Below are 18159 nucleotides of genomic sequence, written 5' to 3'. Positions count from 1 at the left end.
AGTCGCTAGACTCAATCAATAGTCGCTACAAAAAAAGGTTATCGAAATCCTGGGGGTATATATTTTCACCGATTAATCTTTTTTTGTAGCTAAGACCACATCGAAAGTTCTCATTTATAGCGACTAAGTCGACACTAGCATAAATGCAAGGTCTTCCGCGCCCGTTCGGATTATCACAGACCGCGGGAAGCCAGCATAAGAGAAGAGTTCAATCACACAAATGGATGCCTGGCCGTAATGCTTTTAATGGAAGCTGCGGTTAAACATATTACGTTACATCATGTTTTGTTCTTGGAATTAGAAATTGTCTGCGTAATATCCATTTTCTTAGATTCGCAGTATTAACACATTTGATACAATGTTGTTAAACTCATGTAATTTGAAGGTAGAGTCCATTGTAATTCGACTACGTAACCATCACTACATCTATTTCTGCCTGAAAACAAGTTCTGCTATGTTTTGGTCTAAAGAGTATATTTTAGTATAAAAAACGCTTATTTATTGGAGGCACAGTTTTTATATGTTGAGTAACTTAATTTATATTTTATAAAACAAAATTTTATCAGGAAATGATCTACTTTTAATGAATAGGTTGATAGAATTTAGTTATCTGAGACTTATGGGTTTCCTGAATGAGTTTTGAAACTTTATAGTTAAATCTAGTAGTTAATTTAAAAAAAAAATATAAAAAGTATAAAAATCAAAATAATTTTCGTTATTTTAAAGTAGAGCATTGGTCGCGATTTCTCAACGCATCTCTAGAAAACGGCCTGAGATTGGCTTAAACTTTTCCAATATAACTCAAATGAAAGCACCGTGAGTATTATAGGTCTTATGCAATAAAACTTACGATGGTTCACGTGGACAAAGTTTTTATACAGGCAGCGGGATTCACAAAATATGAGAATAAAAAGTAATTGGTAACTTGTGAAGCTATAATGTTTTTTTTTTCTGAAAAAAGAATTATTGTATGTTTCTTGAATTATTATATGTACGAATATATATGTAGTATGTATTTTTTTTTAATATTAATTAATTATTTTGTATAATTTTCATATTGTCACTTATAATTATATAAATGGTATGAGCATCAAAATACACAAAATAATCAATTGAAGTAAAACTATAATCATACAATTTTAATAGTTTTCTAACAAACAATTAAAAATGTACATCATTTCCTGTTATATTAAAGCAGAGAGCATTGCTCGCGATTTCTCAAAGCATCTCTAGAAATCGGCCTGAGATTGGCTGAAACTTATCCAATATAACTCAAAAGAAAGCACCGTGAGTATTACAAGTCTACTGCAATAAAACTTATGTGGACTCAAAGTTTTTATACAGGCAGCGGGATTCACGAAATATGAGAATAAAAAGTAATTGTGTAACTTGTGAAGCTACAATTTTTAACCAAACAAAAGAATTGTATCTTTCTTGTATTATTTTATTTATGTAGGTATAATTATGTAATGTATTATTTTTTGTATCATATAATCATTTATTATTTAGTGTTATTTTCATAATGTAACTTATAATAATAAATAGTATGGTCATTAAAACAATACAAAACATTAAATAATTAATTAACGTAAAACTACAATGAATTTGAATAATTTTCTGACAATATAACTAAAAATCAAAATAATTAAAGTTATTATACAGGCAGCAATATTCACGAAATATGAGAAAAAAAAGTAATTGGGTTACTAGTGAAGCTACAATTTTTAACCCACAAAATAGATAGTTGTATCTTTTGATAGAAAAACATCCTAATAAACTAAACCGCTAATCGCTTTTTACACTCACAACCCCAAACTAGGATTCACTGTATCGTGGGTGACATTTACATACACAAAGACGAATACACAAACACCCAGACCCAGAACAGACATCTAAATTCATCTATCAGATATTTGTCTGGCCGGGGATCGAACCAGGAACCCTTTGCGCGCCAAACCGATATAGTGACCGCTCCGTCAGACGAGTCGACTAAATGATGTGTTATATTATTATTTTAATAATAGGACTTTTTATAATAACAAATTATTATTTATATAATTACTGGCTGATAATATTTTATGAGTTCGCATAAAAAAGTAAAAAATGTGCCTTGATTCGAGTGGAATTTTTGAGCGGGTATAAAATAAGTTGTAAATAGAAGAATTTGTTTTATTTAATTATTTCTGAAGTAGAATAATTAAAAACTTCCATTACTTTACTCATCACGTTCTCGCTGCTATTTAATCTCCTTTCTTTTTGTTTTATAATATAAGAGTAGCAGGCGAGCATGCAGTCCACCTGATGGTAAGTGACTACTATCTGGGGTTGATTACAGATGTCCATGGTCTGTAATCAACCCCAGATAGGATTAGATATTCCTACTTGAGGTCGGACACAGATGCGCCGCTACCTCTGAGGACTAGGCTGGGACGCCTCGGAAAAGTATGTCTCCATCACACCCTTCAAACCAGAATACCGCAGCGTTTAACATTGCTGTAATGAGGCAGAAATAGGTGTGGCAGTAGTGCCGCCGGAGTCAAACCACTTTCATTTCTTAGAAGAATTTAGTCTACACGCATTGATTCGGCAGACTCCACTTTGAGATTCATAGATAAATCTATGTTACACGTCAATACGACTGTAACTTAGTTCTCTTATTATTGTACGAGTAACAAGTTACAGTATACAAGTTGCAAGTTCCACGCCACAACATCGAAACTAAGAGACAACTTCACTTAGCGATTAATTGGCGAAGCGACTATTGTTAGCACTTTGCGCTAATATTTCAGTAATTGTTGTAACAGTTAATGTATTATGTTTAGTTGCTATAAATATATTAAATGAGATAAATTATGTAAGCCATGGATATCTTACATAATTTATCTCATTAGCAGCATTTAGCAAAGAAATTTTATTAAGAGTTGGTTAAAGTGATTGCTTTAATAAAACTTCTTTCGAGGCACGTAAAAGTTAATAAAACTATGTAATTATTTGAAGGTGGTTCTCGTAGAACCACTTGCTCAACTCCGAAGGCATCACCGTCATATATTTCTGGCCTCAGTGTTCAGCGCTGCTGTGTTCCGCTTCGAAGGGTGTAATAAGGGCGAGATACTTATCGAAGGCGTTCCAACTTAGTATTCAAGTCTAGCAACAGTGATCAACCTCACGTCATCAACCCATTATTGTCCTACTGTTAGACAGAGATCTCCTCTTAGAATGAGAAGGATTAAGCTATCGTCCACCGCGCTGACCAAGTGCGTATTGGTAGATTTCACACACCTTTGAGATTTTTTTTATATCTCTTAGGTATGCAGGTTTCCTCGCGATGTTTCCTTCACCGTTTTAAGCAAATGACAATTAATTTCTAATACGCACATAACTTTAAAAAAACAGAGGTGCGTGCCCTGGATTTGAACCTCGGACCCCTCGTTCGAGAGGCCGAGTTTCTAAACCATTAGGCTATTACTGCTTTTACCAACCAACGTGACTAACCTAAGTCTTATCTAATCTGATCTGGGGTTGACCATTTACCATTGGACGGTTGACTGCATGCTCGTTGGCTATCTCTATATTCTAAAAATCCCACGGATTTATTTAACCAACTCTCAATAGACAGGAGCTTTTAACGCACGTATAAGTTAGTAAAACAATATCTTATTCTACGCTGGACTTAACATCCCCCAGGACTAAGTTGGATAAGCTTCACGTAAGAATATTACGTCTTGCTGCAGAACAAAACTCTCCTAGTGTTAAGAGAATTCATCTGGAAAGTCTAACTGAACTAAGTTTCCTTCAAATACATCAAAGTTGTAAGAATCGTAATATCTTCAAATGCATGATAAAATCAAAGTTAAGAAGAAGGAAGTACCACACAAGCGTGCAGTCCAACTGATTGTTATTGTCCGCACATCTCCAATATATCTGTAAATATGAATCATATTATAATTTGTCCCTTAAACACACCCTTCAAATCAGAATACAACAACGCCTACCTTAAAACGATAAAGCAGATACGCCATTACCCCTGAGGACTAAGCTGGGATGCTTCGGAAAATATCCAGTGTTATAAGGTAGAAATAGGTGCGTTGGGGCCTTAAAGCTGCTCTTAATACTGCTGTTATGACGCAGAATAGGTGCGTTGATGCCTGTAGCGTCAAACCACAAAGACTTTGTCAAGGAGACCTCCTCAAGTTAAATCTTCAAACATCACCTAGAACGCGAGATACCCATTTCAATAACCCAGGTGCAAATCAAATCCTGTACCACGAGCAGCATTAGCGAGCAGCATATCCAGATTATTCAGAACGAATAACATTTGCATATTATTGAAGGCAGCGTTTCGCTCCTGGCTCCGTTCGTGTTTGCTTGCGATTTTCTTGTACATAAAGTACCGCCTTTAAATAGGGGACAGTATGACTGTGATTTAATTGAACTGGTTATTATTATAAAATATATATCTGATTAAGGTTATGGTTTATCCCACAACTTAGACTAATCCAAATATAGCTGGCATATTAAAATCCGCAAAACCGTTTGGGCTTGTATTCGTTATCTTATAAATAAAATTCTCGTGTCACAATCTTAGTTACCGTAGTCCTCTGAAACGGCTTTACCGATTTTCACCAAATTTTATATGCATGTTCAGTAAGTCTGAGAATCGGCTATCGGCTATTTATTTTTCATACCCCTAAGTGATGAGGGTTGTTCACCCTTAACATTTTTTTAATTTATATAGCAACACAAAGTTTGCCGGGTCAGCTATTTTAGCGGTTTCATCTTCGTTCTTATTAGTGATCGAAGGGTTTTACCATCAAATCTACATCCCACTTAAAGCGACATTACATGATGATGTATTCTGATTTGAAGTGCTTGATAAAAACGTCTAGGTATGAGTCACACGTAATTGAGGCTGATAGCAAATTAAGTACTTCAATCCTAGTTTATTACAATGGGCGTCAGTAAAGATAATTGCCACTTGTAATCACGTACATTACACTCTCATTTGATAAATAAATTTCATAAGTGCCTATGTCATTCCACATAAGGTACCTTCCTTAAATATATCTGTCAAAATTCGTTGAGTTATAATCGAGATTGACTAAACAAGACAGAAGAATTTAATAACGCGACATCTGGTGATCCTACATTTTCCTTCTTCCTTGAAAATTAAAAATTCTAGAAAAAGAAACGAAAGTTTGGCATTAGAGTCTAAATTTGTAAATGTAAATAAACAGACAAGAACAACATTTGTATATATTTAAAGGGGAATACCAGGGTGCATGTAAACTTTCAGTTTTAATTGAAATTCACCGTCATTCTTGGAAAACTCGGGGCGCAGTGCGGGATCAATTTCCAATTCTGAATATTCCATTCGCGTTCTCGAAGACGAGGTGGTGTGCCAGAAAGTTTGAAGATGTCGATGAAATAATTGGATTTAAGTCTTTTTTCATCCACAGATCATAAATTTAAATAGTAGATGAGGGGTTGGGGCTGAAACTGTATGAGATTTGGTGTGAAGTAAAGAGTTTAGCGTTTTTTTCTTACTTCTATGAATCTTTATTTTTTCCATTTAGTTGATACAAAATATGAATTCTAGTATTTGATATTTAAAGTTACGCATGTGACGTGTGTCACATGCGTAACTAAAAAAAACAGCGTTTTATGAAGCATCTATATTATATTTCTATTTTCTTTTGCCAAACAACTCAGCAGATTTCCTCGCTCCGGCGGCAATAGCTCCCCAGGTTTCTTCGCAGACTTGAGCGATGTATTGCGGATCGAGATGGAATCCTTGATAACCACCTTGAAGTCCAGGTAATTCGATTGTGTAAGACAACGGGACACCAATAGAATGGGCATAATCATCCGAGCCACCTGAGGCGCCGTATCCAATCACACGAAGGGAGTTTCCAACAGCGTACGCGGGGAAGTATGAAAGAGCCTTCTTTTTGATAGCGTCACTCATTATATTCCCAACAGTTTTAAGATCGGGCTCGTACGGCGAAACAGTACCATCATGACCCCACGGATACAGAATCATACTACCGTAGCTATGCATGCTGATATATAAAGTGATTCTGTCAAGGTGCTCTTGAAGAATTCCTTTCACAACTCTAGTCTCAACTTCGGAGAAGGGGCGGCTCCCACCGAAGGTATCGTGACAAGGATTCGAGCTGGTACCAACAGTCCTCCAGTTGAAGTCATAGTTGCGGTTCCCATCAACACCAGGACAGAGACGGCCCAAAGCGTCTTGGTCAGTTGAGCGTGTTTTTCTCCAAAAACGACTCTAAAAATAAATAAAGAAATTGTGTTTTAAGTGTATGACTTTTTACTTACAACAAAACTTAATCAAGATAGATGATCTTCAAGTACAAGAAATATGAAAATTACCTTATTAAAGGTGTATTTGTATCCATCCGGATTCACAATGGGCAGAAGAACCCAGTCATAATTTTCTACCAGGTCTTTTTCAGTCAGATCCTCAACCAATTTGTGAATAGCGTAAGTGACACTTGCGGGAGAGATCCATTCCCTTGCGTGAATCCCACCATCAATGAAGATGACAGGTTTCGACAGATCCTCGAAATTTGAGCTGGAGATTTTCAGGTACTTGATTGGATGCCCTTCGAATGAATTATTGGGTGAAACTAGAGTTACGATGTCAGAGTGGTTATTGGCAATGTCTTCAAGGTAGCGGTCAATCTGGAAATATAGAAAATATAAAACTAAGATTAGCTAAATTACTTTACACGAAATGGCAAGTGCAAGATCTCTACCAGCTTGGGTCGGGTAAAAAGATCCCAGTTGGGTAAAAATAGATTATTACATATTTTTTTTAAATCTTACCACATCGATTGTTTGGTAATTGTCGTAAGGCATGCTGTACTTGTGTTTTGCTGCTGCAACTCGTTTCCGTGTCTCTATAACCTGGTCATCGAAGTCCAATTGGCTAAAAATATTTACAAAATGATAAAAGAATTTTGCCACAATTATGTGATCAATTTTTTTATGATATCGATGTAGCAAACGAAAATGTGGTATACCTGGTGTTAAGTGGCCACTGCTGCCCATAGCCTATAAACATCGGCAATCAACTCCAGGTGAGATTAAATTCTTATCTAAGGTTGGGTACGGATGCGTTTATGTCATCACAAACAGCTTACGTCATTGACCGGTCGCGACTAATAACAGTAGTATTAAGCGCTGCTGTGTTCCACTTTGAAAGGTGTGGTAATGGAAACATACTTTTCCGAGGCGTTCCAACTTAGTTCTCAAGAGTAACGACGCGTTCGAGGCCGATCTCAGATAGGAATCTATTCTCATCTGGGGTTATTTACAAATGTCTATGGGCGACAGTAGCCATTTACCGCCAGTAGGACTGCGTACTCCTTTGCTACCACTATAATAAAAAAAATATATCTATGTATTATATGCAGAAATAAAACTATGATGTTATATATTACCATACAAGTATTTTAATCAAATCAAGAAGTAATTTTCAATAATTATTGTTAAGTGGGACCTGTATAAACACTTTAAGTAGGTAGATAATAGAAGTGCCACTTTAAGACCAATCCACTGTTTTCCCTTCTAAGTTAGTCATTTACTTTATGCAACAATGTTTTTAATTTATTTAAACATGTGTTGTATGTGCCATACCCATACCCTGGGGTAAAAAGGGCCAAGTGCGAGCTGTAGTTGGTACTCCTCGTGCAATGTTCTACCACCTTCAAATGTTATATTACCCTTTAACATCAGCAACATGGACCCTGTAGGTGATGCCCTCCTTCTCCAGGGTCTGCAGGAAACCAGCTTGGTACTGCGGCTTCACCAGCACGACGCCCTCACGACCGATGGTGGCATGAGCCAGGAAGTCCAGGTCAAATGCTGGTACCAAGGCACCCAGCATCTTCAGTTGCTCTGGAGTTGAAGGTTCCACGTAATACGAACTCCACCTGTAACAAAGAGGGTAATAGAGTCTATATTTTTACAATATAGGAGTAGCAGACCTGATGGTAAGTGGCTACTGCCGTCCATAAACATCTGTAATCAACCCTAGACAAGATTAGATTCCTACTGGAGGTCGAGCACAGATGCGCCGCTACCCCTGAGAGGTAAAATGGAATGCCTCGATAATGTCACCCTTTTCCACACCCTTCAAACCACAACACAGCAGCGTTTAACATCTCTGTTATTCGGCAGAAATAGGTGTAGCGGTGGTGCCACTGGAGTCGAACCACTGAGAGTTCTTTAGTACCTTTAAATTATTAATTTAATTATTTGTATAATATTATTATTATACTATTTTATTGGAATTAAAATTAATACAATAATAATATTACAATTAATAACTTTGTTTTGCGTGTAAATCCAATCCAATTCATCAGCAACCCATTACTGTCCCACTGCTGGGCACGAGTCTCCTCTCAGAATGAGAGGGATTAGGCCATAGTACACCGCGCTGGCCAAGTGCGTATTGGTAGACTTCACATACCTTTGAGGTTTTTTTTTTATCAATCTCTCAGGTATGCAGGTTTCCTCACGATGTTTTCCTTCACCGTTTTAGCAAGTGATAATTAATTTCTAATACGCACATAACTTTGAAAAATCAAAGGTGCGTGCCTGGGATTTGACCCTTGGACCCCTCGTTCGAGAGGCCGAGTTTCTTAACCACAATGCTATCACTGCTCGCTGTTCGCTGTCGCTCCAATCCAATTCAGTAACTATTTATTAATAGCATAAAGTTTTTGTAAACTGTTTATTAATATGATTAAATTGATTTTTTTATAATTTGCATACTTAATGTTGTTCAATAAATTGTACTTTAAGAGTAATATTTTTTAAACAATATAATAAAAAGATAATTACGCATTTATTATTCTGGGAATTAATTATAAATGACAAAATAAATGGAAAGGAATAATTCACCCTTCATATTTGATTATTAATTTGACGCTTTATTATTATTAAGTATATTCCTTTTCAAAAATCTTCAGGTGAGTAAGAAATATTAAAATATATTCACCCCGCATACTGCTCATGTTTAGCGAAAACCGCTGCAGCCAAAAACAACAGTACTATTCTCTTCATGGTTGACAACTTAACTGAAAGTTACCAAACACTTAATAACTATGAAACGATAACAAATACTACGTACACACTGTATTCTTGCCATCGGAATGTTAACCTTATTAAAACGAGAATAAAATACATTCCGATTCAGGGCCGGATTTAAGACTAAACTTCTGAGGCCCTACAAGCAGGGGGCCCCACAATACAAATAAAAAATCATCAACAACTTTTGTTTTATATAAACAGTCCTTTTTGCACTACCAACAATACATGTACTTAAATAATTATTACATTATTTATTCAACTAATTTAATTTCTTAGCAATATTTTTTTAAGACTTGACGAAAAGAAATTGTTCCCTTATTCGGAAAATACGAGTACTTACGGGCCGTCACTCATTCGTTGCCCTAGGACGAACACAGCTCCAAATCCGGCCCTGTTGCGATTTATTTATATTTAGGTCTGTCAATTGGGCAATTCCTATATCTTCAGATTACTGTTATAGATAAGTCAGTTTCTATAGTTTTATCAGGCATGCTGTTGTATTTTGATTAATTCCATCTCTAGTTACTGCAATGGTGCATATTTCATATATTTTAAATATTTTCAAGTTGTGACGGCCTAGTGGTTAAAATTTAGCCTCTTGATCAATCGTTGCAAGTTTCTAATCTCAGTATCAGCAATTTATATAAAAGAAAGTTGTGTTAGTTACACTATTTATAACTCAAGAACGGCAGAACCGATTTGGCTGAAAATAGGTGGAGAGGTAGCTTAGAACCAGGAAACGGACATAGGATACTTTTTATCCCGTTCGACCGCGTTTCCGTGAAGTCATTATAAAACGTGATATAAAAAAGGACCTGACATGGAAAAACAAAACATTTAGAGGGCAAAAATAGCAGTTTTATTTTTATTTTACGCGTATATCCTAACTAAAGGAAGACCTTGAAATTAAATTAAGCCCCGGGAGGCAAATTTTAAAGACTATTTAGTCTTGACGATTTTTTTTTGTTTATGATATTGTTTGATTTATTTTTAACGCGGGTGAAACCGCGGGGCACAGTTAGTAATCATTATTTCGTAAATTATTTTAGTCTATTACCACTACCATACAAATTGCTATTAAATATATCAACGCACTTGCATACAATTATTTCAAAACCGCTTTGTGATGGAATCAGTGGCGGATTTACCAGCAGGCTGAGTAGGCTTCAGCCTAGGGCGGCAGATTTTTGGGGCGGCAAATTTGGGGACCGAATTTGTTTTTGCTAATTAGGAAGCTAGTTCGTTCATGCCTTAAACGTGTCATGAACTGGCGTGACGAGCAAAAAAAAGAAAAAAAACGGGAACCGTATCATAAGCCGGCGCGACGACCAAAAAACAACGGGAAACATGTTCTGAACCAACGTGGCGAGCAAAAAAAAAACAGAAGCGCAAGCTACCTAATCCGATAAACTACCTAGTCCAATGTACCAACTAGTCCGGGAAACTACCTAGTCCCTGAACCTGTTCCAGTATATACGCCTCACCTCTAGTAAGACATAACAATTGTAGAAGCAGGGGCGGCAAAAACTGTCCAGCCTAGACCTTAATTTTTTTTTAATTCGCCACTGGATAGAATACCACAAACATGATGAATATTGTAACAAAGAAATATTTTACATAGAGGTCGAAAATACATTTATTAACAAAGTCTGCTTAACTTTACTAAATCCGATAAAATATGTCTCTACGTATTTTCTAAATCACGGTCACGCTATGTGGAATGAATGTTAGAGCCAGAAGTACATATGTCTTCATGCCTCATTTTATTTTTAGTAAAGAAATTATTGATCTTTGATGAGTGGTAATGCTTGGCAATATTATTATTTGTAGACTACATTAATTGTTTTAATATATTGTAAAACTCATAATAAAATTAGTATACTTACTCTTAGGATTGTATTCTGTTACGCTAATCAAACTATATTCGCAATAATCACGACTTAAGTAGAACAAAGTAAAACAATTACTTTTATCTAGTACTAGAATTACGTACTTGAGTCGTTTGCTCACGGAAACATGTTTAAATAATAAATGCGGTCCCTAGTTCATTTAGCTTTCCTAATTTAGAGCCTAATTTACAAGCTCATTTAGATCAGTTATTAATACTGAAACTCATTCAAACTTTGCCTACTAAAGATCGACATTTGACAATTTGTAATATATGTATGTAGGATCTGGATCCAAGGAAGGTATGTCAGGATTAGGAATTCCCATATTGCAGGGATTAAATAGCCATAAATAATAATCAAAAGGTTTATTTACACACTAATCTTACAGGATAGGACAACACTCAATATAATAACAGGTGTACAAATAGTAAAACAAAGTTAAAATAGTTACGAACAGAATCTTAATTCTACGTTAATATAATGGCAACACTACCACCTGAATAATGACGAACAGAACCTTAGTTCTACGTTCGTATAGTGACAACACAGCCACCCGAATAGTGACGAACAGAGTCTTAGCTCTATGTTCGTATAGTGGCCTCACAGCCACCCGAATAGTGACGAACAGAGCCTTAGCTCTATGTTCGTATAGTGGCCTCACAACCACCCGAATAGTGACGAACAGAGCCTCAGCTCTATGTGTTCGTATAGTGGCCACACGTCCACCCGAATAGCGTATCGCCTTGTTCAGGCAATACAGCTAAGGCATAGGGTATCGCGCTAGCGATTCCGCTTATGCAATATACAGTGCTAGACTGCACCAGGTAAACCAACAGTTCTGTTGGGAGCAGAGCTCTTTCATGAGTCTTATCCGAAGATAGACTGCCTGCACCTGCCAGGATGAGCTCTTATATAGGGGTAGACCACGCCCCTAATTCCCGCCAAACAGCTCTGTTCAATGGCGTTCGGAAATACGTCAAGTGTTTACTCGATACAGTTCCAAATTTGAATTATTAAAATTAAATCAAATATTCGTTCAGAAATTATCGTAAAGTTAATACAGTGTTCTTTATTTAAAAACTATAATCTAATTACAATGTTTTGAACAGAAACCCACTTAATATCGAATTATATTCTCAACTGCCTGCGACATGTAGATGTTGTTTATTTTTTTTATATTTGCACCTAACGATAAAGCAAACGTGCTACCTGATGGAAAGCAGTTAACGTCGCCTATGGACATTTGCAACACCAGAGGAGTCGCCAATGCATCGCCGACTTTGAAGGACAGCTCTTTTTGCACCTTTTTTTAAGAGCCCCATGTCATAGCGCTCCGGGCATACCTCGGGAGGAAGTTCATTCTACAATTTGCACGTCCGTGGCAAGAACGTCCGTGCAAATGGAGATCTTTGTAGGCATATCATTGGATAGATTGATTATGAATAATTGACGTTTATTTCATAATTAATTACTAAGTATAACAAAAATTATCAACACTATCACACGTGTTGAGATAAAATGAATCTTCATAATAATATGTTATATGAGAATCTAATCGTGATTTTCTTTTTAATGATTTTATTTTGAACTTTTAATCAACCATTTTTAGCTGTATAGACCCAGAAGACGGCGAGATATGTAAGTTTTCTCGAATTTGATTTTTACTTTCCTAACTTTGATATTATTTACTTTATAAAGATTGAAAAAAAAAGTCATTAAAACGAATCGACCAATTATGTTACATATTCTTATGCAAATATAAACAAAAACAACACTATGGAAACTTTAATAGTTAAATTAAAATTATTGACATACAATCATTAGCCGAAGAGTTCACCAGACCTTCTGGCACCGACGACGATTCCAGCCCAAGTCTCTTCAACGACTTGCTGAATGTATTCCGGAGCAAGGTGGAACCCTTCAAGACCCAAATCCAAACCGGGCAGCTCAATATCATAGGTTAGAGGAATGCCCAAATCATGAGCATAGTCCTCAGAAGAACCAGATGTTTGTGTGTTGGTAACTAAGACAGAGTTACCAACGACATAACGCCTGAAGTTCTCGAGTGCCTTCTCGTGGATAGCGTCAACAATATTGATGCCAACAGTGTGGAGAGCGAACGCACCAGCTGAGAGAGAACCATCGTGGCCCCAGGGATACAAAACATAGCTTCCGTAGCTGTGCATGGACATGTACAGGGTAATACGGCGCTGGTATTGCAAGAGGATGTCCCGAACGACTCTGGTCTCGACTTCGGAAAACGCTTCGCCACCAGGGAAATTGTCGTTGCAAGGGTTCTCGCTCGTTCCGAAGTTATTCCAGAAGAAATCGAAGTTCATATCGATGTCGACTCCCGGGCACAAGCGGCTCAACGGATGTTGGTTAGTGGAACGATTTTTGTGCCAGAAACGTCTCTGCGAAAGTAAAAATTAAATTAATGATTCATGATCATTGACTCAATTCAATGCGATTCCTGAGCGTGGATTTGCTCTCAATTAGTATTCATAATTTCCATAAACAAAGTAAGTGTAAATACATAAACGTACATAACATTTTAGAGAAGTATTTACTCATTTATATTTGATACCTTTAATAGCAGTATGATTTTAAATAAATAAAGCACGTAAATTTGAACCAGATCTACCGCATACATACTCTTGTAAATATGCAAAATACTTACTCGTATAGTTCTTATTTACTCCTTTCTGTAAGGTTATACTTAACTATCCATTAATTTTTTAATTTTCATTGATCTTCATAATCTCAGTACTTACAACAGATGTGTATTTGTACCCATCAGGGTTAACAACGGGTAACAGGATCCAGTCAAACTTCTCTAGAAGGTCCTCTTCTCCTTCCGTGATTTCTTCAACCAGCTTGTGGATGGCATAAGTAACAGTCGGAGGCCCAATCCATTCTCTAGCGTTCATACCACTGTTGATGAAAATGATAGGCTTCGAAGAGTCTTCAAAGTTAGTGCTGGAGATTTTCAAGTATTGGATGGGGTGACCTTCGAAGGATTCGGCGGGGACTACCAATGTTGCGATGTCGCTGAACTCTTCGGCAATATCTTGCAAGTATTTGTCGATCTAAAAAATAAAACTTCTAATTACACCCATTAAACGAAATAATAAAAATGCATTAGTGTTATTAAATGTCCATGACAGGAAATCAAAACACAAATTTCAATGTTAAAATTACAGTTGAATATTATCTATTTCTTTTTCTCTGGACTGCCATGAAGCTTTTTATGACATGGGTGTAGCGTCGATAGACATTTAGCCCATAGTAATCAACCCCAGATAAATTTAGATTCCTTAGTTAAACAAAACTTTTCACTACTTACCACTTCAATAGTTTGGTAGTTATCGTAGGACATTGTTTCATTGGTTCTAGCTGCCTTTTGTTTCTCCATACGGGCATCATCAATGTCTAATTGCCTAAAATTAATAACGATCACAGTTTTAAAAGACTGTAACACAATCAGCAGCAATTTTATTATGACTACAGATATCTGAATAATGCATGAATGGATTAAGATATATTCTGGGTCTGGGTTCATCTATATATGTGGGTATGATACCCACAACACAGTCTTAAGCTGTGAGTATAGAAAACATCATCTTAATTTTGAACTTGCAAGAGTTCCAGACGCACGAAAGTTTAGATTTTTGAAGTTCTGTATATTTAATATTTTTTTTTATAAAAAGTTCGTTCAGAAACTCATAAATTGCTATGCCCGTGTGATTTCATGTGAATTACCGTTTCATACTCTTTATATGTCTACTTTTACTTTTTAAGATAATCTAATAGATTAGACTTGTTAACGGACACATTTATTATTTGATTACTATCAAATTTACAATAGATAACTCATGAATATTTGTTACAATACATGTTTGCTATCAAATAAAGTGTTAAATGTAGGAAATTATCGCTTTTGGGTTTTTCCACTGCAGAGTTCCTAGATAACTAGATCCAAACATAATAATTATATCAATAATAACTGAACTGAACATAGCGTAAGGTAATAATAATAAATCAATTAAGGAATACAATAACAGCTTTTCACATTAAAATATTAAAACATTGTAACGAATAATGAAATGTAATGTAAAATGTGATTGTTGCTGCCAATTATGGAAGGTGGTAGAACCCTTTGTGGTTCGACTCCGGCGGCACCACCGCCACACCTATTTCTACCTAATAACTGCAGTGTTAGGTGCTGCTGTGTTCCGGTTTGAAGGGTGTGGTAAGGGAGAAAGACTTTTCCGAGGCATTCCAGCTTAGTCCTCAGGGGTAGCGGCGCATCTGTGGCCGACCTCAGGTAGGAATATCTAATCCTATCTGGGGTTTATTACAGATGTCCATGGGCGGCAGTAGCCACTTACCATCAGGTGGACTGCATGCTCGTCTGCTACTCTTACATTATAAAAAAAAAAAAAAAAAAAATGTAAATTGAATCCAGCAATATTGAAATGAATATCAATCATCATGGTTAAAGGTAATGAATTCGTGAATTAATTCCGGTATATTATTTCAATGACTGGACCAAAATTATGTGTAACATTTTTATTTTAACGATGAAGTAGGTGGATAGCACGTCCAGTTTATATATAATACCAGAATCCATTAACTGTTAATGATAGTTAATTGTAATTGCAAGGCAGTGATAGCCTAGTGATTAAGTAACTCGGCCTCGCGATAAAGGGGTTCGAGGTTCAAATCCCAGGCTCCCACCTCTGATTTTTCCAAATTTAGGTGCCTATTAGAAATTAATTATCACTTGATAAACGGTAAAGGAAAATATCTTGAGGAAACCTGCATACCTGAGAGATTTAAAAAAAAACTCAAAGGTATGTGAAGTCTACCAATACGCGCTTGGCCAGCACGGTGGACTATGGCCTAATCCTTCTCATTATGAGAGGAGACCCGTGCCCAGCAGTGGAACATTAATGGGTTGCTGATGATGATGATGATATGTAATTATAAAATTAATCTCAAATATAAGTAAGCTCCACAAAAGAGCATTTTGTAAAATCACAGACAGCGAGTAACCAAAGAGTAACATAGGACTAATCGACCGGACATCATGATTTTCTAACAAAAATATTTATCTCGCTTCATTCTGGCACGCTGAACGTCTCTTATTAATAATCAATCTATCTTATGTTTTGTCTACGAAATATTGCCATTTAACAATTTCTTTAACTAGACATCCAATTCTGACCTATGGTATCTCGTCCCTTTGTATATTGAGACAACATAATAATACTTTTATATTTCAGTTATCTCTTAGTTATAGAGATCGATCAGTATCAAGCTGTTAGATATAAAAGTCTTATAACATGAAAGTGGATTCTAAATGTTCATAAATTTTATAAACTTCGATGACAATAAAAAATCTTATATAAACTTACGTCTTAACATCAACAGTGCTGACTTTGAAATGTATGTTCTTCTCGGCCAAGGCTTTAGAGAATCCAGCCTGGTAGTGTGGCTTTACCAAAACAACGCCTTGATGATTCAATCTGATTTTTGAGATGAAGTCCAGGTCAAATTGGGGAACCATCGCACTCAGGACCTTTACCTGGTCCATACTTGATGGGGATACATAGTAAGACTTCAATCTGAAAGAAGGTTGTATGTTTATAGTTAAAACCGTAGTAATATAGTCTTACTGTAAATCTTGAGGTTTAGGTTTTCAATAGTTCTCTTACATTATTTCGTTTTGGATCGGATTAAAAAGGTAAAATTTTATTTCTCTAATATCAAGTTCAATGTTTAAGGTATATCTGAAGGTCAATTCAATTCTCTTTGGGTCAATTGGCCATTTCTTTTAAAGCTCAGATTATAGAATGCAATGCATATTATAAAGAAATGTAACGCAAATATGCAGAATTTCTTTCTACATTACGAGTTACTAAGGCCGTTGTAGAAAATTAAAAAAAAACATTATCATATTGTGTTAAACATTTCGATGAATTCTATATTTTTCTGGACGCAGCAACATACTACTACAAAGTAATCTGTATTTAAAACTTTATAACAATATCTGTTACACAAAAGATTATTATAAATACTTAACAACCGGGCATTTCAATTTCCACAACCGTTCCAGTAACTCCAAACTCACTTTCATGTTTAATCAGCTTAATATCTATACTGACCCTATGTATTCCTCGTGCTTGGCGTAAGCTACCGCCGCCAACAGTACCAGCAGGAACCCCTTCATGTTTGCCGATTTTACCAAGATCTGGTCAGGTACTAAATTTATAGCTTCGTAAAACTGATAAAGTTATTAATTTTCCCTAGTAACTAGACTCTAGAAAATGTTTTTCAAGCGACAATAGGTCTTATTTTGAAATAATAGAACCTTAAATGGCGTTTAGTGAAATTCATTTTATCAGTTATTACGGGATTTCAGCAGCGATACGGTAGCAGACTAAATTGCAAGCCTCGTCATTTTTTATGGATCAACCATTTATGCAAAATTGGCGCCAAGTTATCAAAAAGAAGAAATAATAAATTTGTTTCAATTTTACTGTAATTCACAAAACAAGCTAGACTTTCATTACATTAAAAATCGATGTCTGGCTTTTTTCATTTCGTTTAAAATTTAAACGATTTCTTTGAGGTGCAGAAGAAGTTTACAAAATGTATTGATACTTTTTATCATAATTATATTACATTTTTAACATAATTGAATTTATCGTAATAATATGAAAATCATTAAAAGTAGTAAGTATGTTAGCAAAAACGCACTGTTTAATGTGCATTCCGAAGAAAATACATGATTCAAAAGGATGGCCATGATACGTGATGTTACTTAACCTGACATGATGCTTGCAGTGATTCAATCAAATTATCTACGAGTGTAGTATTCTTACGTGAAATATGGTTGGTATAATATATTTTTAATTAATAAAATTATATTCATTAAATCTTACTGTACTCTGACTTAATATATTTATAACGTGGCTGAATTCACTACCTTTGATATCACAAGGGAGTATAATCACATTTTTATTGCCAAAATGAGTTAATAAACCTAAATAACATTAAATCCCAATATCAAGGCCAATTGTTATATTGAAACTGAAAAACATTTTAAAATCTAAAATTATAGTTCTCTTAATGAGATGAAAAGGAG

The 18159-nt window shown here is 35.7% G+C and overlaps 2 protein-coding genes across 2 annotated transcripts; both read right to left on the bottom strand.

Moving 5' to 3' along the window:
- Positions 1-5683: 5683 nt before the first annotated feature.
- Positions 5684-9090, bottom strand: LOC140754555 (carboxypeptidase B-like). Its single transcript, XM_073089596.1, has 5 exons — positions 9026-9090; positions 7746-7955; positions 6847-6949; positions 6391-6702; positions 5684-6286 (listed from the first exon to the last, which is right to left on the bottom strand). The coding sequence occupies exons 1-5, from the start codon at positions 9088-9090 to the stop codon at positions 5684-5686; spliced, it is 1293 nt and encodes a 430-aa protein (XP_072945697.1).
- A 3736-nt stretch (positions 9091-12826) lies between these two features.
- LOC140754494 (carboxypeptidase B-like) lies at positions 12827-17241 on the bottom strand. Its single transcript, XM_073089517.1, has 5 exons — positions 17177-17241; positions 16427-16636; positions 14353-14446; positions 13784-14095; positions 12827-13420 (listed from the first exon to the last, which is right to left on the bottom strand). The coding sequence occupies exons 1-5, from the start codon at positions 17239-17241 to the stop codon at positions 12827-12829; spliced, it is 1275 nt and encodes a 424-aa protein (XP_072945618.1).
- Positions 17242-18159: the final 918 nt, after the last annotated feature.

Source organism: Epargyreus clarus, unplaced genomic scaffold (assembly GCF_041222505.1).
Source record: "Epargyreus clarus isolate Ecla_fem2 unplaced genomic scaffold, WU_Ecla_fem_2.2 ptg000029l, whole genome shotgun sequence".
In the NCBI taxonomy this organism is placed as follows: domain Eukaryota; kingdom Metazoa; phylum Arthropoda; class Insecta; order Lepidoptera; family Hesperiidae; genus Epargyreus; species Epargyreus clarus.
The sequence above is the reverse complement of the archived record's forward strand: the minus strand, read 5'-3'. Positions and strand labels throughout refer to the sequence as shown.